General features: G+C 35.2%; 1 protein-coding gene across 1 annotated transcript in view; it reads right to left on the bottom strand.

Annotated features, from left to right (window-relative positions):
• The window catches only part of ABCA6 (ATP-binding cassette, sub-family A (ABC1), member 6), a 62,132-nt gene that overhangs the window by 26,217 nt on the left and 11,397 nt on the right, over positions 1 to 24,518 (bottom strand). Inside the window, exons 8-21 of the mRNA XM_012001498.1 lie at positions 24,168 to 24,353; positions 20,439 to 20,586; positions 18,786 to 18,954; positions 13,763 to 13,821; positions 11,207 to 11,317; positions 10,583 to 10,758; positions 10,252 to 10,371; positions 9,860 to 9,998; positions 8,818 to 8,908; positions 7,439 to 7,578; positions 4,361 to 4,477; positions 2,713 to 2,896; positions 2,155 to 2,321; positions 736 to 845 (exon numbers count right to left, since the gene is read on the bottom strand). Coding sequence (XP_011856888.1) covers positions 736 to 845; positions 2,155 to 2,321; positions 2,713 to 2,896; positions 4,361 to 4,477; positions 7,439 to 7,578; positions 8,818 to 8,908; positions 9,860 to 9,998; positions 10,252 to 10,371; positions 10,583 to 10,758; positions 11,207 to 11,317; positions 13,763 to 13,821; positions 18,786 to 18,954; positions 20,439 to 20,586; positions 24,168 to 24,353 — 1,917 coding nt within the window. The remainder of the gene's footprint in view (positions 1 to 735; positions 846 to 2,154; positions 2,322 to 2,712; positions 2,897 to 4,360; positions 4,478 to 7,438; positions 7,579 to 8,817; positions 8,909 to 9,859; positions 9,999 to 10,251; positions 10,372 to 10,582; positions 10,759 to 11,206; positions 11,318 to 13,762; positions 13,822 to 18,785; positions 18,955 to 20,438; positions 20,587 to 24,167; positions 24,354 to 24,518) is intronic.

A 24,518-nucleotide genomic window follows, 5' to 3' on the forward strand; every position in this document is an offset into this window, starting at 1 on the left:
GCTAGTTTTTTGTATTTTTTAGTAGAGACGGGGTTTCACCGTGTTAGCCAGGATGGTCTCGATCTCCTGACCTCGTTATCCGCCCGTCTCGGCCTCCCAGAGTGCTGGGATTACAGGCGTGAGCTACCGCGCCCGGCCTTTACTTTGTTTTAAACATTTACATACATGTATATTGTATAAATATAATCTTTCTTAGGAAGTGAAAGAGGATGTCATCATCAGATCAGGGTTTTGGATATGACCCTAAAGAAGAAAGCAGATGAGAACATCTGACCGCGAAATATGAGCTGAGAAAAATTCACAGCCTAGAGCACACCGGAGCAAACAACTGAAGGTAAAACCAATTTCCAGGATACCTGAACTCAGAGTGGATGAATGCAAGAGGGTAAGGTGGGCTCTGAAGCTATAGTCAGGGTCGTGAACTATACCTGAAAAAAGATGACCTGTCAGGCCCCTCCCCACATTCGGCACAGAACACACAGTAGCCGCAGTTGTCCTCAGGGTAAGAGTCCCATATTTACTTACTAAGAGACATTATCTGAGGAGCACAGCTGGGCAAACCTGATGTTACTGCAGACAATAATTCGGGCAAGATGGGATGAGTAAGAGGATAAGAAGGACTTTATTTATTTATTTATTTATTTTGCCTTTGAAATGGGAGTTTATAGTGGGCTCTGGGATTGGAAAAATAAGGCCAAACCTTAGATGAATTAGGATCCCTCCACCAAGTGATACAGGGACATGCATATAGAAAATAAGCTTCCCATACACCTTGAGCAGCCACACACCCCACTCCACCTCCACAGTCACTTGAGGTGCAGTGCCATATACCGACCCACATCCACCTAGGGAGACAGGGATTCTCACATTAAAAGATAAACATATTACCAATAATTGTCAGATTTTGAGAAAAGAGGAACAAAATGGCACAGAAGCTTCCAACTTAAACCATAAAATACCTAAGTACGGAGACAAAAAAATAAATAAATTAACACAAGTCCACTGTCCTCAAGAGTGACCAAAGAGGAAAAGAGAGACCTGATTTACTTATCTTATGAGCTCATAGGTAAAGAAACCTTTCTAGATCTCGGAAATTAAACGTACAATTAGCATTTAAGGTAGTGAGGTGAATAAAATTTACTTTCCAAAACCCAAATGGAAAACAAGAAGAATGAAAAACGGAAAGGAAAAGACTATCTTTGTTTAAAGACCATACACTGCAGGCCTGAGTCGCAAATCCATGGGAAAATCAAACGAGTGAGGAACTCGGCAAGGGAAGACTCTTACTGTAATTTTTTTTTTTTTTTTTTTTTAACGTCTGAGGTACTAACATAAAAGTTCCTTCTTCAAAGTTAATTAAGTGGTTAGAAAAATATATATATATATACCGGCTGGGCACAGTGGCTCACATCTATAATCCCAGCACTTTGGGAAGCCAAGGAGGGGAGATCACTTGAGGCCAGGAGTTCAAGACCAGCCTGGTTAACATGGCAAAATCCCATTTCTACTAAAACTACAAGGAAGAAAAATTAGTCAGACGTGATGGCACATGCCTGTAATCCCAGCTACTCAAGAGGCTGAGGCAGGAGAATCGCTTGAACCTGGGAGGTGGAGGTTGCATTGAACCGAGATCGCATCACTGCACTCCAGCCTGGGCAACAGAGCAAGACTGTCTCAAAACAAAACAAAAACAAAACCAACTACCCATTGTGTGGGATAACAAAATAAGGCGTCTTCCTGTATCTTGTACTTAATGAAGGGGCATGGGGGATAGATAGCCCATCTTCACATGGTGACCAGTATGCGTTGTCTTTGTGGTATAGGTTAGGCTGGTGTGTAACAAAGTGATCTCAAAATAGAATGGGTGTGCCAATATAGAAATGTATTTGTCACGTAATAGCTTAGGGTAGTCAGGTAGATAGACATCTTTACTCTTCCAGGTTATACAGTGACCCAAGTTCTTTTTCTCTTGTCCTCATCATCCCTGGCATCTCCAAAATCAGAGTAAATATGCACTGTTCCTCATTAGGTGTTTTCTATAAATGAAGTTTAAATACCCATTTTCTTCTCTTATGATTTACTTTCCCCTTCTCCTGTGCTATTCAACAATAAAAATAACTTATTTCTGGATTTAAATTTTATTTTTCTTTTCACCTGTGTTATTGATGATCAACAGGCTGGTACGGGGTTCCTGGGGAAGTTGTCCAGGAGACAGAAAATACAATTCGGTTTTAAATTCCCAGTCGATCTTTTCATTTAGCATAGCATACATTATATTTTCGACAATCAAAGGGAATATTGCGATTCCAAATACCAATAATCTAAACAACAAAGAAACATTAGCATATGAATCTCTAGGAATTTTATTTATTTAGTAAGACATTCCACAAGTATTTGTTGAGTGCCAACCCTGCCTTATGCCTATCATGATTTGGTACTAAAATTCTGAAGGTAATACCCTAGCACGCTACACAGTACCAGAAGGCATTACCATATAAATACCAGGTTATGAAACCTTGAAAACAAAACACACCTGCATGTATAAGCCTAATCGAGTGTGAACATTCAAGTATTCCCACTGTCAGAAAACTTAAATGCTGAATTTGTCCACCCCATGGCAGGAATGTCAGATACTGTGTTCAAAATTATCTTCTGGTTTGAACCTCTTTTGAAACTCATGATCTAACAAAACCACAGTACTCTGCTACTCACAGGGTCAATAACACTTTCGTTTGACGTTTTAACTTTAAGAAACGGAGCCGCGCCATGGCAAAGACTTGCATTCTCCAGAGGCGCATGTCACTCACAGCTGTCTCCATTTCAGAGAAGGAAGAGTGAGCCAGCTCCATTTCATTGAGGCTTTCAGAGTCTCTTATCATCTCCACTTCTTCGAAATCTATACACACACACACACAAACATGCATATTATAATATTAATGCCATCCTGGAGGCATCACAGATTTTCCTTAGTAATATTGAAAATAGTATTACATGGCCAGGCGTGGTGGCTTACGCCTGTAATCCCAGCACTCTGGGAGGCCGAGGTGGGCAGATCACCTGAGGTCAGGATTTCAAGACCAGCCTGGTCAACATGGCGAAATCCTGTCTCTACCAAAAATACAAAACTTAGCCAGGCCTGGTGGCAGGCACCTGTAATCCCAGCTCCTCAGGAGGCTGAGGTAGGAGAATCGCTTGAACCTGGGAGGTGGAGGTTGCTGTGAGCCGAGATTGCGCCACTGCACTCTGGCCTAGGAGACAGAGCAAGATTCTGTCTCCAAAAAAAAAAAAAAAAAGTTTTACATTTGTTTTATTTTTATAACCAATTCAAAGGAATTATTTAGACAACATTTTTCAATATTTATTAAGTTTATACTTCACCACTGCCATCTATATTTTCTTCCTATAGTTAAGTTTGTAATTGCCAATGGTGATAAAAAATTAAAAGTTTAAATCAAATAAAGTTTTAGATTGCTTGTGGTTACAGTGCAAACAATATAAGAAACATGTTATGATGCCCATATTCTATACTCAGTGAGAAAATATGCTGAATTCATACCAAAAGAATAATTCACAAAAATGGTGATCTCATTGTGCCCAATATTTGAAAAGCAAAGAAATTCCCAAGAGTATCATTTCTTGGAAGGATTTTTAAGAAATCTTCTGCATAAAAATAGCCAATTGTTACCACCTAAATATCTACTACTAAGGTATCAATCATTTAGTAGTATAGGGGAAAGATCATCAGCTCTGAACTGCCAGATCTGTACATGAGTCTTACATCTGTGATTGGGGAAAATCACTTAACTGCTCACAGGTCTGATTTTCTCATTTGTAAACCAATGCCAATGACACTTCTTGGAAAGGTTATTATAGGAAGATAATGTTGAAGGCATATATATCAATACATACATTAAGCATAAGAGGAGCTCCATAATGACAACGATTATTATCACCCATTAAAATATACAAGAGTGGATGCTGAGAATTCTCCCCACTAAGACCTTACTGGAATTTTGTATATTAACAAGATAAAAGCAATTTTTATCTTAAAAAAAAATCTGTTCAGACCTCATTCCCCTCATTAAGAGCCTTTCACAGCCTGAAGGTATCTAAGAAGCAGGGAACATCTGAGGATAGGAAATAGTTTCCAAAAGAAAACTTGGTAGACTCCATGAAGGGATCTGTGATCAGTCGTAGTAATGATGCTAAGAAATAATGACAGCCCATCTCAAACGGCAGAGCCAAATTTGGAATGAAATCACATTTCTCAGTGTGAATCACCCACAAGAAATAATAAATACTAAATTGACACATGATCATTTGGGAAGTGGTTTTCTGTGAATTACACAAATGGCTTTACCTTGTTCGATAGTTGACTGTCCTTCCAGTTTCATAAAGATTTCATTTAGAGTTGACATGGAAATGTCATAACCTGTCACTCCCTTGTCAGAACACTTGTCCAGATTACTGAAAAGATCTAAGGCAAAAAATATGAATAGATACTTTGAAAAACCACATCGAGAACTAAACCAAGTAAATTAATACTTATTTAAAAGATGATACATAATATTGTTAAGAAAATTATGTCTTTGGAGTATCACAGTAGTCAAAAGCAAAATTTCATGAGAATCCTCTCCTTCTCTGAAATAACTAAGGAAGACCTCTTCCTCCATCCTCAAACTGTCTCACTTCATCTCCCATTCTCAGTTTATGAGCTTCCTGTAGATTTCCCTGCAGAAATCTGAACAATCAGAAAGACCATTATCTTCTCACCTCCACACTACAAACCCACGTATACCTCTACCTATATTCTGGGTCTTCTTTCTGTATAAGTCTTTCAATGGTTTCTCAATGCATTTAAAATAAAAATCAAAGTCAATAACACAACCTCTGAAGCTCCGAAAGAGCCTGTCTCCATCTATCCATACAACCTTACCCACCTCCACTTGCCATTCTGCTCCCTCACTCATTGCCCTCCAGACATCCTCCTTTCCCCTAGACTTGGAGTGTTCTTGACCATTTTCTTCTTGTGGCCTTCAGTGGTCACTCTATATAAACCTCAGCCAGACACCAGTCATCACTCTAACTCACTGGCCTTGTTTATTATTTTAGTGTACAATTGTTGAAAAATTTGTATATTTTGTGTGTCTACTTTTCCCTATCTAGTTAGATGTAGGCTGTGGTATTTCTAGTTGCTGGAGCAGTGCCTTTTATATAATACTTTCCCAGTACACATTTATTGGCTAATTCTTTCATGGAGATACTTGGATGAGATGGCAGGATTCTAGAAGACTCTTAGATGCTACTTTCTAGTTTGGGTGGGAGGATGGGCCAATGACATTATTGAGAGGAACTAGGTGGATGAGACTGTAGCATACACTGTGTTTCCCTATGACCTGCACACGGCAGCAAGGGACCTGGGAGTCTCATGTCCTGAAAAGGATATAAGCATGCCATTCGACTAGCAGAGGCCTTGGGTCTGTGTAAAGAGGCTGCCATGGGCCGGGAGGTCAACAAAGTAACTCTGGCAAAGTAACATATTCCAGTAGTGGTACCAACTTATAAATCCTTATTCTCCTTCTCTGACCAAAAATGAAAGTGGACCAGTTGCACCTCACAGGGCCTTAGTCCAAGAACAAAATAATATGGCATAGTCCACTGATCTGAGAAGAACACCATCTTCTATGCTACTGCAGGGACATAGAGAGCTGCCACACTGGGGAGTGAAGCTAAAATCTGGGAATTCCTGCGTATTTGCCTAATGAAACTGAATTATGTAAAAGAGCTTATTTAAGGCAGGTATATAGGGAGTTATACCTTTAACAAACTAAATGTTTAAACCAAAGGGAAGCTGTTTAAATCAAAAGACATTGAAATACATTTCCTCATTTGTAAGATAGGGCAAGTTATAGCACCCATCTCATAGAAAACACAGTTGTGAGAACTAAAGGAGTTAATATATACGAAACCATTAGAACAGTGCCTAACATGTAGAAAACATTACACAAAGAGCTAGTAATCTTTAGGATTGCTTATCAAACAAAGTCTGAATGGGTGCTGCTACCCAGTTGGCAGGGAACCGAGGGTTGAACACTTTTGTAGACTACGTAAGTTGTTTTTCTCTGCAAAATAACACATGCACAATTAAAATAGAGAAATCCTGCCTTATCCACAGTTTCATTTTTCACAGTTTCAATTATCCACCATCAACTGCTGTCTAAAAACATAAAATGGAAAATTCGAGAAATAATTCATAAGTTTTCAGTTGTGTGCCCTTGTAAGTAGTGTGATTAAATCCTTCACCATCCCATTCCATCTTGCTCAGGCTCAGGACATGCATCATCCTCTGTCCAGCAGAACCATGCTATACCCACCTATCACTTAGTAGCCCTCTGGGATATTAGAGCCACTGTCATGCTATTGCAGTACAAGGCACCCTTATTTTACCTAATAAGGCTCCCAAAGTGCAAGAGTAATGATGCTGGCAATTTGGATATGTCAAAGAAAAGCCATAAAATGCTTTCTGTAAGTGAAAAGGTGAAAGTTCTCAACAAGGAAAAAAAAAAATCTTAGGCTGATGCTAAGATCTAATGTAAGAATAAATCTTCTGTCTGTGAAATTGTGAAGAAGGCAAAAGAAATTCATGCTACTTTTGCGGTTGCACCTCAAACTGCAAAAGTTACAGCCACAATGCCTGTTAAGTGCTTAGTTAAGATGGAAAAGGCATTCAATGTGTAGGTGGAAGACATGAACAGAAATGTTTTCGGATCGATGGCAATTAGGTTTGGTTCTATCCACGGTTTCAGGCGTGAACTGGAGATCTTGGAACTATCTATTCCTTGTGAATAATGGGGGGCTACCTTACAAAGAGAAACTTGTAGCAGAAACCTTTCTGCCCCACCAACATCTCTTCTGGATTCACCTGGACACGGTAAATCTACTTATTAAAAGCACCTGCCTGAGGTCCTTTTTCTGTACTTGGAAGTATTCTAAGTTCATGTTCAGAGTAAGCCAGATGGATGAAAAAGTGAATGCTCTCGTAGGCATCCCTTAATCAACAATGGATGGGGAACAGTGGGTAAGAACCCCAGCTTACTCACCCCTCTGGTGACAAAACGCTGAACCCACTTATTTCATTTATTTTCCTTCCATGGGCATTGCACCTCAATTGTCTACCACAGTAATCTGCTCCAGAATCCAGAATTCAGACTTCCCTGGCTGCCTTCCCTTCCCTCTCACCTGTCCCCATTATCTGCTGGTGCTTCAAGGAAGCAACTACCCAATAAATCAATGGCACTCAATCCTTCCTCTCAAGTTCTGCTTCTCAGGTGGCCAAAACTAAGAAAAAGTCTAAATTAATTAGACAAAGAAAATTACTATAATAATAAAGTGAACATTTTTTCCCAAATTTCATTTATTGTAATCATAGTTGAGTTACCTGGAAATATGTTTGTCCTTTCCAATGGCAAAGTATATACAAGCTTTTCTTTGTGTTTTGTTTTTAATTTAGCGTCGGGGATGTGATGAGTAATGAAGGATGTTATTTGTTCTGGATTACATATTTCATTCCTGTGTAAACTAATATTTAAAAGAAAAGACAAGTCATTTGCATTTTCTCCACCACTACCACAAAAGAAGAGCTGTAATTGAACACCTAGCTGTAGAGCACTACTTTGCTTGGCTTTATGAAACAAAAAGATGAGTAAATTATAACATGATAGTAATCTATCAGTTTGAAAATTTTATAATCTATATATAGAAAATGTATAAGCTCAGAACAATTACAAATATACAAACAAATATATAATGTAAATTAAACGATACAGAGTTTTATATGTATAGTTATAGATAAATGGAGGAAGGTGAGAATGTTAGGAAGAAGAGACTTCTTAGGGAAAATAATTATTATACCAGACCATATCATTAGCTAGTAGAGAAAATCTGGCCCACATGTATGCTTTGTTTGACCATAGAGTTTTTTAAAACAATATTTTAGCCTGGATATACACTGATATGGTTTGGCTATGTCCCCACCCAAATGTCATCTTGAATTGTAGTTCCCATAATTCCTACATGTCATAGGAGGGACCCGGTGGGAGGTAACTGAATCATAGGGGTGGTGACCCTCATGCTATTCTCATGATAGTGAGTTCTCATGAGATATGATGGTTTTATAAGGGGCTTTTCCCTGCCTTCACTCTGCATTTCTCCTTGCTGTCACCATGTGAAGAAGGGTGTGTTTGCTTTCCCTTCTGCATGATTGTAAGTTTCCTGAGACCTACTCAGCCACGCTGAACTGTGAGTCAATTAAACCTCTTTTCTTTATATATTACCCAGTCTCAGGTATGTCATTAGCAGCATGAGAACAGACTAATATATACACTTTTTTGTTAGCCACAGTTATCATTACTCTCTGCCCCTAGATTTCTCCTTGTTGATACTGGCTTCTGAAATTATTTGCCTTTTTGCCCTATGAAAGAATGAAAACACATTCCAGAATTATACGGATCGGCTAAGGAAAATGACAGTAGGAAGAAGGTAGAGGTTTAGGCTACACAGAACAGCTACCTGGAAAAATGGTACATGAAGTAGTCCTGCTGTGAAAAGTCAGGCTTGGTTTATCATGTTGAAATGTTGCCAACGATTAACATTGTAAAGACACAGGAGGAAGGAAAGTAGGAAAAGTATTCAGGAAACACTGATCAATCCAGTTTGGTAGAGATGAAGCATGAGGCCAGTTCTGTTTCATAATTGTCCAACTTTTTCATATACCAGTATTGAAAACACACAAATCCAATCTATTCCCAAAGCCTTTACCTTAGGTGATATCCAAGACCCCACCTTCTTTTCAAAAAGATAGAAGAACCTGCACACTTCAGTCTCCCATTGGACATGATCACTTTTCTATCTGAATGAAAGAAATCAAGTGAGAAAAGACATTCGGGGTCATTCATTTCTTCCTTCTCTAGTAAAGAAAGATGAGGAGCCAATGCTCAGAAGTGCAAAGGAGACGTATTCAACAGGGTATAACTAGATCTAGTGTGCATTTTAACATTTGAAATATACATTAAAATTGATGCATTTAAAATGAACTCATGATATTATTCAACCATAAAAAAGAATGAAACCATGTCTTTTGCAGCAACATGGATGGAACTGGAGTCTATTATCATAAGTGAAACAACAGAGAAACAGAAAGTCAAATACTGCATGTTCTCATTTATAAGTGGGAGCTAAATAATGGGTATACATGGACATACAGTATGGAATAATAGACACTGACGACTCAGAAGTGTGGAAGAGTCAGAGGCGGATGCGGAATGAGAAATTATTTAATGGGTACAATGTACATTAATTGGTGATGAATACACCAAAAGCCCAGACTTCACCACTACATAATATATCCATGTAACAAAACTGTATTTGTACTCGTTAAATTTATACAAATAAATTAAATTAAAAATAAGCTCATGAACACCAGTCTATCTGCACCTTCCAACACTTTCTGAAAAAAAAAACCACATAAATTACATGGTATACTGTATACTCTGATGCTAAAAAATGAGTGACTATTTTTCAGCTAAGTATATATAAAAGAAGATTTGAATGTTTAAATTAATTGATAGCTGACCTAAAAAAAAAAAAGGGCAATCAGAATTTTTCATTAGTTGTCACTACCTAGCAAATGTACAACCAGAAAGGAATTCTACAGTGGAACTAGATTCCTGTCATCCTCCTGACTGCTATGGAATGTAAGAACATTGCCATCATGAGAGCAGGGCTCTTACCCTGGGAATAGACTTCGCTTCTAAATTCCCCAATTGCATCATGGTAATACTGAGATAAAACCAACAATTACCAGCCAGGATGTCAGCCTCATCCATGGACTGGGTACTAAAAAGGATCACATGATCTGCTCTATGCTGTCTCAGGAGGCTCCACACTTGATCTCTGGAAAAAGGATCCAATCCAGTAGTTGGTTCATCTAAGAGCAAAATCTACAGAGAATGAAGATACATAAAATACGTCTCTCATATTAACTACATCCAGATGATAGCATGAAAAACAATAAATACCATAAAATAATAACCATCCAGTCATTTTTCTCCAACATATTTCTATTTATAGTTAAACATAGCAGGCTCTCTCTTGATACATTACAATGAAAGCTCTATCACCTTTAGTGGTAAAAGAACTTGACATTTTGCAGACATTCAACCTGCATCCTTCCCCATGCATAATCTAACTTACTTGAGGATCTCCTAAAATGGCAATTCCAAAAGTCAGCTTTCTTTTCTGTCCTTCACTTAAATGTTTGGCAAGGTTATCTTGAATGCTTTGCATGTCCAATTCCAGTAATATTCGTTGTACCTATATGAGAAAATATACAACTTTTAAAATCCAAAATGGTTCATATTATGCAATTTTAACCGCTCATTAAAGCAGTCGATATTTGTTATGGGATCTCTTTGCTTAAATTTTATTCATAACAAGGCATATAAATCATTGAAGAGAATTCTGCGGTCATGATTTAATTTGGTAAGTGGTTGGCAGGTCAGTTAATCCAAGCATGCCCTCCTACCTCTTGTTCCACTTCCTGTGGATGAATCCCTTTTATTTTAGCAAACAGGCTGAGGTTTTCCTTCACGGTGAGTATGTCAAATTGAACATTGAATTGAGGACAGACACCAGTTATCTTTCTGATTTCCTCCAAGTCTTGCATTTCAGAGAGATTTTTATTATAGATGGTAACTGATCCTAAGAATGGAAGTTAAAAATAAAATTGGCAAGATAATACGTTTTATTAATATTCATAGATTTCATTTAAGAAAATATTGGCATATATTCACAAATGTCTAAAATGATTTGTGAACAACTACTAATTATTCTTGACATAAATATATGCTTACAGAACTGCACATTTGTGAACACAATTTGTGAACAACTACTAATTATTCCTGACACAAACATACGCTTGTAGAACTGCACATTTACCCTGAAATATCACACGATGGAATAAATAAAATAATTTTATAAATATTGCAGAAATATGAAGCATATTCAAAATTATGTAGCTCTTGGAAACAACTTTAGATAAACATTATTTCTCTTAAGCCATCAAATTTAAAATTTAAAATGAAAGGCATATGCTTGACCTCATTTTATTATAAGACATCTTGCCTTTGAGAAATTTCTTCTTGCTCACCTTCTGTTGGAACAGACAATCCATTAAGAATATTTAGCAGTGAAGATTTGCCAGCTCCACTGTGACCCAGAATTGCCGTGATTTGACCTTCATATATGTCAAAGAGCAAGCCTATTTTTAGAACAAATTATTAGAACAAATTGTTAACAAACTATTAACAGTATAAACCGAAGGGCATTAGACCAGTCTGGTCCCAATATAGAACAAGGCTATTTAGTTTAGTGGTGTATTTCTCAGCATTTCAATACTTTAAAATACACAATATTCAATATTTTCCTAACTGCCAAAATAATATGTGACAAAACTGTAATAATTAAAATAATATGTCACTGGTGCAGGATATAGTGACCAATGGAACAGAATAGAAGTCTAATGTGGACCAAAGTAAATATAAAAATAGAGAGTAATAAAATGACCTTTCAAACTTATTAAAAAGATGGTTTATTTAATGAATAATTCTGGGACAACTAAACAAATAAATTAACAAATTGTATGTTTGTACATTTTTTTTTTTTTTTTTTGCGACAGGATCTCATTCTGCCACCTAGACTGGAGTACAGTGGAGCAAGTGGAGCAATCACAGCTCACTGCAGCCTCAATCTCCCACGCTTAGGCAATTCTCCCATGTCAGCCCCCTCTAGCTGAGACTATCGGCCCACGTCACCACACTTGGCTAATTTTTGTATTTTTAGTAGAGACAGGGTTTCGCCATGTTGCCCAGGCTGGATTCAAACTCCTGAGTTCAAGCAATTCACCCACTTTGGGATTTACAGGGATGAGCCACCATGCCTGGCCTGTAATTTTTAAATGGAAAGTATATAGTGTTTTCCAGGGTAAGAGGGAAGTGATACTGGCTGTTGGGACTGACACATAGTAACTGGAAAAATAAAATAGAAGCCTCAGTTTTCTCATCTGCAAAGTGAGAGATGTATTAATATGTCTTTCACAGGCCGAAATGTAAAATGGTACATGTAAATCACTTAGCATAGTTTCCAGCACACACCAAGTCCTCAATGAAATCTAAGTGTTTATTGCTATTGTTGTCATTGTCATTACTATTCATTATGTATTGCTTCTGGGAGTATGACTTTTTATAATTCTCGTGGGAAATAATTTGAAATATGAATCAAGAATCTTGAAAGTATGCTTCCTTTGAATAATTCTGCTTCTAGAAATTTATATTCAAGAAACAATTTATGACATTTACAAAGACTGAACAAGGCTGTTCATTCTACTATTTTTTATTACACTAAAAATTGGAAACAAACTGAATCTCATACATTGGTGTGTTAATAAGTTAATCCCGGTATCCATATAATGGAATGCTATTTGGCTTCTGAAAAATAGGCCATAGATAAAATATTTCAAAAGTGCGTCCCAAATGTGCTGCAGATGTGCTCCAGAAACTAACTCCATGAGGAAGGAAGAGGAGGCTAAGGGAATGCAACCCCTTCCCTGGTTTCCCAAAGAGCAGCTACACTTGGTTTGAATTTATATTCACATTTTTAATGTATTGATGTCCAATGCTTTTAATTTTTTAAGGTGCTGCTATTTTTAAAATGAACAAAATGCTTAAAGACGTTTTTTGTTTAGACAAAAAGAAGTTCATGACTTGATGGAGTGCAAAGGTAGTTCAAAATGTGTTCCAAAACTTTAAGTAATTGATTTAAAATTATTTCAATATATCCTGAGCTAAAATTAAAGAACGAAATCACAGATCTAGATGGTATTTGATGAGAGAAACCTAGAGAGAGAATAAAATTGCTCATACAAATACATTAAATTCTCAAAGACCTAATCTAAAAGTAATGAATAAGACTGAATTAAAGGATGCTGCATTTATTACAAAATACATGCAATATAAACACAATGGTTGGAGAACTCTCCACTTCTGGAAGGTTCATGGCTCTTCTTTTTCAGCTTTTAAGGCTTCTTTTATAAAAATCATTTTTATTCTTCCTAAAAATCGTTTTTAATAAAGCAAATTGTCCTCCATGAAATGTAGCTACTCACTTTGATGTTTGCTTAAATGTCTGTTATAGAAAACTGTATGCTAGAATATTTTGTATCAAAATGTGTTTTTTCATTTCAAATGATAAATTATGTTTGTAATAGGATATTGGCTTGTGAAATTTAATTCATAGTCAATGGTTTTATTCATCTTGCTTCAGTTAACCTCACCAGTACATATAAACTATGTAAATTCACCAGCTAGTATAATAAAACCTTTATCAGATTTCAGTTTAGATGTTCTTTCCTCACAGTGACAATATATAAAATATTGTTCATAGCAGATTAATCTTTAAAAGCAAAGATAAATTGCATCTTTCATTGTATGATACCATTTTTATAAATTAATAGATCCATGCAATATCTGGAAGAATTTTAGAGTGTATTCTTAATCATGATTAATGTCCAGGTGATAGCATTGGGTTATTTGCATTCTTTTTTCTGTTGCTTATCTATATGCTTCAAATTTTTTCACATCGAATTGTTTCCCTTTTTTATAATAAAGAAATAAGTGAAAGAATGAAATGTTTCAATGTTTTTCTTTACCTTTCAATGCTTCCACTTTTCCAGACTTTCCTTTATATTCCTTCTTAACATTTCTGATTCTGAAATAACAAAAAGGGTGCTTACTTAGCCAACACAGAAGTGAAAATAGCACAAGCCATTAATAGCCCTAGTCATAGTGACAGCTGCAGCCAACCACTTTATGTGAAATAAGGGATGGCATAATCTATTTAGAAAGAAAAAGACTTATTTTTGATTAATCATTTCCCCTGAGGTAGAAAATAAAGGAGTCTCTCTCAAGTTACAATTAAACTACTAGTATTTTGTCTAGAAAAGTAGAATGCTGTGTAATTATCCTCACTTTCTTCCTCGAGTTTTAGAATAGTTGGTTCTTCCCCCTGTTCAAGATCAGCTCATTTACCTGGGGCCTTGAACTGGCATCCTGCATCCTCTCCACGTCTTGCTTATTAGTTTATTAGTCAGACACTCTGGCACCTGCATCTTTTACAGTCCTCCCTAATAGCTCCTCTTTGAACGCAGCTCTACTTTGGACACGATTTGATTTCTCTCCTCCCTGTATTGTACAAAATTCTCAAAATAAACTTGCCATTTTCACTTCCTGACCTTTAATTCCTCTTCAATTGCACTCTGATTTCTGAACTCACCACTCCAGTGAACCACTTCATAATGAAATCATTAGTGACCTCCTAATTATAAAATACAACAAATACTTTTCCATTCTTACGTATTGGATTATAAGTCACTGTTGATGACTTTCTCTTTGTTAGTGGTGACTTAATTGCCTTGCTTCTTATTTTTCTAAATGTTCCTTTTCTGTTTCCTAATAAAGTCCTCTTACTTCATCAGACACATCAGCTTGATGTTCCACAGGGTTCTCCATGTATATGGTGGATCTTCTCATTTGAGACTCTCTCCAGAAGTTTTCTCATTGGATTTTTTGTTTTAGCATCAACCTAATATTGACCCCACCCTTTTCATTGATCTTTAGACTCACACATCTAATAGTTTGCTGGATAGATAGTCTCTCTCTGTCTCTCTCTCTCTCACACACACACATACACACACACACACACACACACACACACACACACTGCTCTTAATCAGTGGTTGTTAATTGTGAATACACATTAGAATTCCAAAGGGAACTGATGCCTGCAAACAACCCTCAGAGATTCATATTATATTCACATTAATTACTTCTCTGCAGAGTTCACAGAAAAAAGATTCACATTAATTGATCTGGGGTGATGAGTTTTTCATGGCAGTAAAGGCTGAGGATTGGGATATTTTAAATGTTCTTCCAAATGAGTCTAATGTGAAGCCAGGTTTGAGAATTAACTGCTCTAAAACTGCATATCCAGAACAGACTTCATTGCATTGTCACCTAAACCCATTCCCCCATCATGCTGGATCTTACTTGGCAGCATGGACATTCAACTATTCTCTTCTTGATTCTCACTCAGATTCATCACCCATCCAACCTGGTATCATTTTTGTAAAATTTAACTCTAAAATAGTTCAAGTCTTGGGTCCATTTAAAAAATTTATATTTTAAAATCCATTTTATTTACTCCTCAATGTTCCTCATCAGCCTCAAAGGGAAAGTCAAGGCTACTTTGTACCACATGAAGCAGCCACTCATGGTCTGTCCAGTGACATCTTTCGGCATCCTCGGCCTTATGTTTTATGTGTCAGGATCACCAAACCACCATTTATATCCTGCATAAAGTTTAGTGCTTTTTGTCTTTTCTGCTGGGTGTGTCATACACATATACATATACACATACACATGCACTCACACGCACATATGTACATATGCACAAATGAACCTTTTTATCCTTTTTATCTGTCTTATTCTTAAAAGAATGTTCATTGCAACATCATTTGTCAGAGCAAAAAATTAGAAACAACCAGAGTATTCTTTAATGTAAGAAAAGATAAATAAAAATGGTAGACTCATATCTTAGAATATTTTTATATAAAAATTAAAACCAATGCATTAGCCCATAGTTATCACTATGAATAGATCCCAAAAAGCAAAGTGCTGAGTGTAGAAGCAATATGTAGAAACTTAAGTACAGTCTGATACTATTTATAGATTATAGGAGATAAAAACACACAGAGTTATATCACATATATCTATATCACATATTGTTTAGAGCTATAAGTGTATGGTACAATATGTAAATATATGAATGGAAAGCGGGAACACCAAATCCATTATAAAGGTCAATCCTGATGAAGCAGGGAGAAAATATTTTAAAGAGATCAAAAGGGACTTTAAATAAACATATAATATATCCATCAAAAATACAAAGCAAATATGACAATAATGTTTATATCTGTTTAATATGACAATAATGTTTATATCTGTTCAACCTGGATGGTGAATATGTCAGCTTTAAAAGCCTAAATTTATTCAGTAATTTTTAACTATTTAAAAGAAAAATAGATGTTCTCTTCTTCGATTTCCCTGAACTAGGGTAGTTAACACTTCTATTGACTAAATAACAGTAGTTAATATCTCTATCCCTACATTTATCACATTGAATTTCATGTACCTATTTATCTTCTTCCCTAGGCTGTGTGCTCCTTGAAAGACAGTTTATTGTTCATCTTTGCAGCCCTAAAGATTAGTAAAGAACCCAGCAGCAATATGTTTGTTGAATGAATGAATTAAGCAAAGTTAAAAGGTGATGAGTCTCACCAGGTATTTTATTTCAGCATTTCTTTGTAAAATGGAATCCCTGTTGAAGTGAAACTTTAATGTTTTGTTTTAATAAAGAAAATTCCATTTAAGAGGAGCTGGTGTTTCCGGATTTTAGACATGAAATCAGACATTTACATTTGGGGCAGGCAGACATCCTACCTGTGTTCTGGGAATATTGCCTGAATGGTCTATAGTTATAGGAATGCACATATGTGCACACAGTTGTCCCCAGAGAAAATGTGACTTAGGGGTTATGAATGAGGAAGAACCAGTTGTGAATAAAAACTGTATATTTTTACAAATCCAGAATCATGATTCTGGTTAGAATTCTACAAGCTTTCATCCATATCCCTGATACATAGAGCTTAAAGGTTACATATCCTGTAAGCTCTACGTATCTTAGGGGAAGAGTTCCTTTGTATATAAAGCGCTTGTATATAAAGGAGAAGAGTTCGTTTTTATATAAAGCAGACCACACAGGAAGAAAAAAATCAATGCCTTAGTGCCTTTTATATTCATACAAAATAGAATTCACATGTTGGAACTGATTGGAAAAGATTTGACATTGTCTAGAGGTGGGGAAGAGTAACGATGCTACTAAGAAATGATCATTGTGAAGAAAGAAGAGATAAAACTTGTGGATTGGAAACTGCATTTACTGTTGGATGGTCGAAAGGCAGTTTTAGAATGCCTTGCAGCCCCAGACCTGCTTTAACAGTCAGTGAGTGTGTCCCACCTTGTCATTAAAGAGCTACAACATTGACTGCCTAAGCCTACTTTCTCGCTTTGGTGTGGATCAGGGGTGAGGTGCCCCACAATGGAGCCAAAAGCTTTAGTGAATAGTACTTGCATCAAATGACTTTCTTTCCCTGGTTTGCCTTGGGTCTCCACCTGAGCTAAGAATCCAGACCAAGTGACAGGTATGCCTAGTCAACATTGTATACATTGGCTAGGTTTGGAAGCACAGTGGGGGTGTGGGAGAAGAGGGGAGAAGTCAGGGGAAGGTGGGGGTGGAGGACATTTTACTTTCTCTCCTAGGCCACTAGGCAGCAGTAGAAGAACAAAGAAAATTTTGAGGTCTTTGTAAGTAAAAGATTTTGTTAGAAGATTGGATCTCAGAATTACTATAATTTGAATAATAATATAATACAATATGATTTTGTGCCCTCAACTGGTAAAGAAGGATTGATGACACTATAACTGAGTTTTACGGAATTATTCCTCACTTGGCCTTTCTTGTTTGGATGGATATTTTCTATAGAGCTGGTATACTCCTAGCTAGAGCAGAGGAAGGGCTGTTGCCCCACTCAGAAAACTTAAATGGAAAACTGGTTAAGAACTAGATGGAGGAAGCCTAGGTATATGGGTTAGGCCTCTTATTTCACTTCCTAGCTATGGTTCTCTATTTATTCATTTTCTTTTGCCTCCTGACATCTCAATAGTATGTTAAGAGCATAGACTGTAGAGCCAGACTATCTGGATTACAATTCCAGTTCTCCACCTGTGAGTTGTGTGATATTGGGTAAAAGGCTTAAGCTGTCATTATTTCACTTTTTGTATTTTCAAAATGGGGAAAATAAAGATACCTGCCTCATAAGCTTTTTGTGCGAATTATGTGCAAGTCAGGTACATAGTCAGCACTAAGTAAACATCTGTTAATAAATAAACGATTACTATTTAAAGCTCTGATTCATTAACTTTGTACCAAACTTTGTAGAAAAATCTACAAAGCTATTTTGAAATCCATGATACTTGGGTTCAATCCCAAAACTGCTGAGTTAGAATCCCTGGCTAAAAACAGATATTCTAACTGTTCCTCATACAATTCTGTTATATGCTAAATCTCATAACAACCCTACAAAGTCAATATCAATCTTGTTTCATAGAAGACACTGAGACTCATAAAATTTACTCATTTTTCCGAGATTACACATCAAATGAGAGACGAGAGTATTAGGATCTAAGAATTTCTGATTCAGAATTTCTTACTTCTTCCAACTTACCGTATAAAGCCAGATGAAATCACAGAGAGAGGGGTTCACAGAATGAAAGGAGCAAGTATAAAAGAGAGGTAGGCACAAGAGAAAGAGGCAGAAAGGGGGACAAGATAAAGTGTGGGTGGATAATATGATATGGAGCTGATAATCAAGGAGAATTTTCCTTTCAAGTAACAGAAGAAATTGATGGTGATGGAAATGGAGCAATTCGAAGTAACATTGACAAAAACAAATATCTTCTCCTTCAATATTTTGCCTCAAGCTCACCCTGATGCTCTTGGTTAATAATTCTTTAGCCTTGTGCTCATGTATTAGTATAAATTATAAGTGTGATTACCTGATGGCTTCTTTTCCTTGGAATTCAGGAGCTACTGGTTCAAAATAATCATCAGAGGGATGCTCAGCATCAATTTCTTTCTCAATAACCTTATTATCAGTCCCTTGGTGTTGGAAACAAGATGATGAATTCAAGAAAAATAATGGAGAATAATGGCGCTCATCTCCATCTAAGTAATCAAGAGGCAACAAAATAGGATCAGTAATAGTAAAACAATGAGCAAAGAAGCCTTGCTCACAACAATGCAGAATGCCTTGAAGTTTTAAGCATCATAGAGACACTTTTTTCTTCTAAAACTCTATTTATTATTAAGAAGAAAAATTGATAATGAAGTAAACAATCAGAATTCAAAGGAAATAACATATTGCAAAAGTTAAACAATATAATACAGCTTTCAACAAAGTATAAATAAAATGTGATCAAAAAAAAGAAAGTCAATATGAAAGTGAGGTTCAAATAAAATATTAGGTGTATGACCAGCTGAGTTGGACTCCAGCTTTTCCCTGATCAAGACATTAGTACAGATCTTAGAGCCTCTGTTGTCTACATCTGTAGAAAAGGACTCCCAACAAGGAAACCCATTATATCTCCTTTTTTTTCCAGTCTTAACAATGGGTTGCATTATCCTTGATAATAGGCTCATGAGAAAGAGATTTGTATCACCCAATAAACATATTTATTAAAAATTTTTTTAATGTGGTCGAAAAGGTATTTAGGTGAATGAATGAAACCAAATATTTGGGAAAACACAAAGCCTTAGCATAGTACATAAAAATAATTGTAGACATATTTGTGAACTTAAATAATTTGACTATAGTAACATAATTGAATATAATATTGAAACCTATATATTCCTGCTTAGGCATGAATACCTGGAGAAACTGTATTTGTTTAGAATACATTTATAGTAACATTTTAAATATATTTTTCCAGTTTAAAAAATGAGGTTGAATTTATTATTAAGGGCCTTCACATATCAACCAGAAGTCACAGAAAGACAGGAATATGTACAAGTAAATACAGAGAAAACCTGTAAGACAACCTTAAATAGTGGAAGGAAGGTATAAAATAAGAGGATAAACAAGAAGATTGTGCCAGAAAAAAAACTTTCTGATTCTAGAGTGTGTGAAAAAATTCTGGGCTTATGTGAAATTTTTGGTTGTTTGCAAGATAATCTAACAGGGCAATCAATATACTTCTGCAAATATGAACAATATATAAAACATTTTGAGAATGATGCTGAACAAATATTCACGAGAAAGCACTTCCACAGTATAATGGCCTCCCACCAGCCAAACCACCATAAGAACTAATTTATTTTATCTTGTTCTGACACAAGTCCTAATATGACCCTTTCAAAGCACTTTCAGGGATCCATGAATACCTAACATATTTAATTACCACATAATTATAAGATGTATTATAATTATTGTTGTCATACAGTTATAATATACTGTTATAGTAAAGTCGTAAGAATTGTTTTTACAAAAAAATTTCATTAGACCATTAAAAACTATGAAGTAGAAATAATGAACTTATTAGTTTGAAATGGGAAATATTTAATATTCATTTTAAAAGTCTATATAATCTTAAAAAATATATTCAATGTAATTAATAACTATAGAGGTCAGAGAAAAACTCACTATTACTTACAGGGTAAAATTTTGTCAAAGTATAATGCCAATAGCAAGTAGATGAAACCATCCAAAAGCAATATGGAAAAAGTTGCTATCATTGTATATGAGTCTCCTGAAGGGTCAGGAAAAATTACACCACTCAAGTTATAATCCAGTTTGATAATCTAAGATTCAAAAAATAAAAATAAATGTTTAAAATAAATAAATAAATAACTTGGCATAGCAGCAAAAAGTATTAATTTATTAACTAGCTTTTTCAAGAGGCACTTAGTAGTTACTAGTCAAATATTTAATTAAGTAAATAAAGGTATTGGTCAAAATATTTCTATTTTACAGTGAAAAATAATTAGAAATGAACATGTATTTAATAAAAACAATGTTCTAAGTATAAGAATTTAAATTATAATTCATTTGCTTGTTTTCATAAAATCATTGCAATATTACAAATATCTATTCTGGGCAACAAAGGAAATACAAATGTTGGAAAGAATATAATAAATTCTTGGAAGCCTCTAATTATATAAAAAGAGAACTTACCTCCTTTTCTAGTATTATTTCAAATAAAAGTTTGTATTTAGAATTTTGCCATATAATAACAGCAACTATGTTCTAGGCACTGTTCTAAGTGTTTTATATATTATCCCATTTAATCTTCCTTAAAACTCCATCAGATAAGCAATAAAGCTTATAAAAATAGTAAGATTTTAACCTGCATTTTACATATGATAAAACTAAGGCACAGCAAAGTTGAGTAGCCAAAAGTGGCAAAGTGAAGTTAGAACAGAGAAAGTCTTACTCCTAAGTCCAGTTCCTTACCCTGCACACTATACAGCTTCTCAGTCTATGTTAAAATGTTAACATTTTCATGATAAAGTTGAATTTATTCTAGGAATCCAAAATTGGGTCAACATTTGAAAATCAATCAATGTAATTCAACATAAAACAGATTAAATAGGAAAATAATGTGATCAATATAATAGACACAGAAAAAACCATTTGATAAAATATGATATATATTCCTAATAAAGAAAATATCTTCACAAACTAAGAAGATGAATCTTCCTTAAGCTGATGAATTACATGCACCAAGACCAACAATAAGCATCATATTTAATGGCACAACGTTGAAAGCTTTTATTCTGCCTGCATTTCTATTCATTATTGTACTAGAGGTCCGGACCTGTGCAGGAAAGTAGGAAAAAGAAATCAAAAGCATAAGGATTGTGATGGGAAAAATATAAGCCATCATTATTTGAAGACAACATGATTATGTATAATTCCAGTATAAAACTCAGAAAAAATATTGGGTTTAATAAGAGAATATAACAAGAATGTTGGATATAACACCAGCATACAGAAATCAGTTGCATCTCTCTACATTAACAACAAATGTTCAAAAATAAGAATTTAAACATAGATGCTATTTATAATAGCATGAAAAATATCAAAAGCGTCAGAACGAATCAAATAAAAACGTGTAAGACCTCTACAGTGAAAACTAAAACAGGCCAGGTGCATGGATCACACCTGTAATCCCAGCACTTTGGTAGGCTGAGTTGGGAGGATCGCTTTTTTGAACCCAGGAGGTTGAGATTAGCCTGAGAGACACAGTGAGACCAACTCTCTCAAAAATAAAAAATGAGCCAGGTGTGCTGGTGTATGGCTATAGTCCTAGCTACTTGCGAGGCTGAGAAGGGAAGATCACTTAAGCCCAGGAGGTTGAGGCTGCAGTGAGCTGTGTTTGTACACTCCAGCCTGGGTGACGGCAAGATCCTGTCTCAAAATAAAAATAAAAATAAGATAATTATTAACGAAAATTGAAGATCACTTAAATGAATGCAAAGATAGATTATGTTCATGGCTGAAAAAAATTGACAATTTTCTTCAAACTGATCAAAAAATTCAACTGCATCACACTCTTAATAGCTTTGCACAGGCATCTAAGTGTGTGATTATGTAACTTGATAAGCTAATTCTAGAATTTACATCATTGCAAAGAAATTAGAATAGACAAGGCTCTCTTGAAAAAGAGATTAAAGAGGTAAAACTGTTACTGCCAGATAACAAGACATATGATAAAGCAAAACAATTAAGACAATGTGGCCACAGTGCAAGGATAGGCATTTTGGCCAATACATGATTGGTTGAGTTATAATAAAAGAAAGATTGCAATTAATTCAGGGAAAGGATAGTCTAGTTTATAAATTGAGCTGGAGAAATTGGGTATTTGTGTAGCAAAATTAATATTGTCTCTACCTATACACACACAAAAGTTATATTGAAATGGATTTTATACCTTAACGTAAAAGCTGAACCAGTCAATATTCTAGATAAACAGCCAGAAAATATATTTGTAAACTTGGTGTAGGCAATGATTCCTTAAATTGATTTTAAAAAAGCATTCTACATAAAAGAGAAACTTGAAAAATTAGACTTTATCAAAATTACGTATATCTGTTCATCACAGGTACCATTAAGAGAGGAAAAATGCTAGCAACAAATAACGGAAAAATGTCGGATGTTCAACATGTATAAGGAATCCTTAAAAAGCAATCAGGAGAAGATAGAAAACTCAGAGGAAAAATGGTTCAAAGACCTGGATAGGTAATGTAGAAAAAAGAAAATTCATAATCCACTAAGCATATACAAAAGCATTCAACGTCATCAATAATCGGGAAAATGCAAATTAACACTACAATGATATATCATTGCATAACCATCAGAATGACTAAAATGTGAAAGAGTGACAATACTAAACCCCAGTGAAGTGTTAGAAAAACTAGAATTCTGAAACACTGTTGATGTAAAACTAAATTGATGCAACCACTTTGGAAAAATATTTGGTGGTAGCTACTATGATTAATATTTGTATACTCTCAGCCCCACTATTCTGTTTGTTATATTAACATAATGAACAGAATGGAATGTCCATATTCAGTAGGAAATGTGTACTAGAATGTTTGTAGCAGCTTTATTAAAAATGCTCAAAAACTAAAAATTATCATAATCTATCGATAAGAAAATTGATAATATATTAACACAATAGGATGCTACATAACACTACACTATAGCTACACAAAAACTATGCTGCCACCTAAAAACGTTATGTTGAATGAAAAAAGAGAGATCTTCAAAAATACACTTTGTGCAACATCACTCCTATGAAGTTTAAAATATGCAAAACCAAAAATTTTATTTAGGAACACAAACTTAGGTGGTAATGAAAAGCAAAGAAGTGAATATCATAAAATTTTTACCTTTACGAAGGAGTGTTCTGAGGGGTTTGTGACTGGTGGCGACATTCTATTCCTTGATCTAGTTCATGGATACTTCGATTTACTTTTTAATTATCTGTTAAACTATACTTGTGTTTGGAAAGTTTTTCATATTCATAGTTTATACAATAAAAGTAGGTTCATATAAAAATTTTAATAAACTAGCAGATATTTTCATTATGTTGAATGAATAGTAATAAAAGTAAATATTTGTATATAGGAATACAACCTAGAAGAAAATACTTCAAAATGAAAATATATCTGAGAGGTGAAATCTGGAGGATTTTTTAAATTTAAGTTTCTTTGTGAGGTGACTTTTTTTCTACAATGTAATAATAACATTTAAGTTTAACTTTAGAAAAATTGCTTAGAATAAAAGTTCTTAGTTTGAGTAGTGCTGATCCTTCAGGGTATGAAGTTATCTACTTCTTTTGACATTTCAGTAATAAACCAATTAACTAGGCTCTTACCTGAGTCATTCCAGCAGTAAAGGCAAAAGGGCTACAAATACTCAAAATCCACTCCAGAGATGAAGGAAGTTGTTCATAAAATACAGTGAACCCCAGACATCCCCAAAAGAGGGTAAGGAGAAATACAACCAAATTGGTGAGGACAGCTTTCTTTAACAACACACTCATCAGGAACACCAAAGCTACCTGCAGGAGAGAGAAGACGTTCAACTGCTATAAAATATATTTAACTCACTGAGAATCATTGGCAGCCCAATCAAATAAGGATTTTTATATCATGACATAAATATTTATCAGTGAGAAAGTGGTGAAAATATTAAGATATAATGAGTCTGTTCTTTCCTCAACTTC

Source organism: Mandrillus leucophaeus, unplaced genomic scaffold (genome assembly GCF_000951045.1).
Source record: "Mandrillus leucophaeus isolate KB7577 unplaced genomic scaffold, Mleu.le_1.0 Scaffold1, whole genome shotgun sequence".
Lineage (NCBI taxonomy): Eukaryota > Metazoa > Chordata > Mammalia > Primates > Cercopithecidae > Mandrillus > Mandrillus leucophaeus.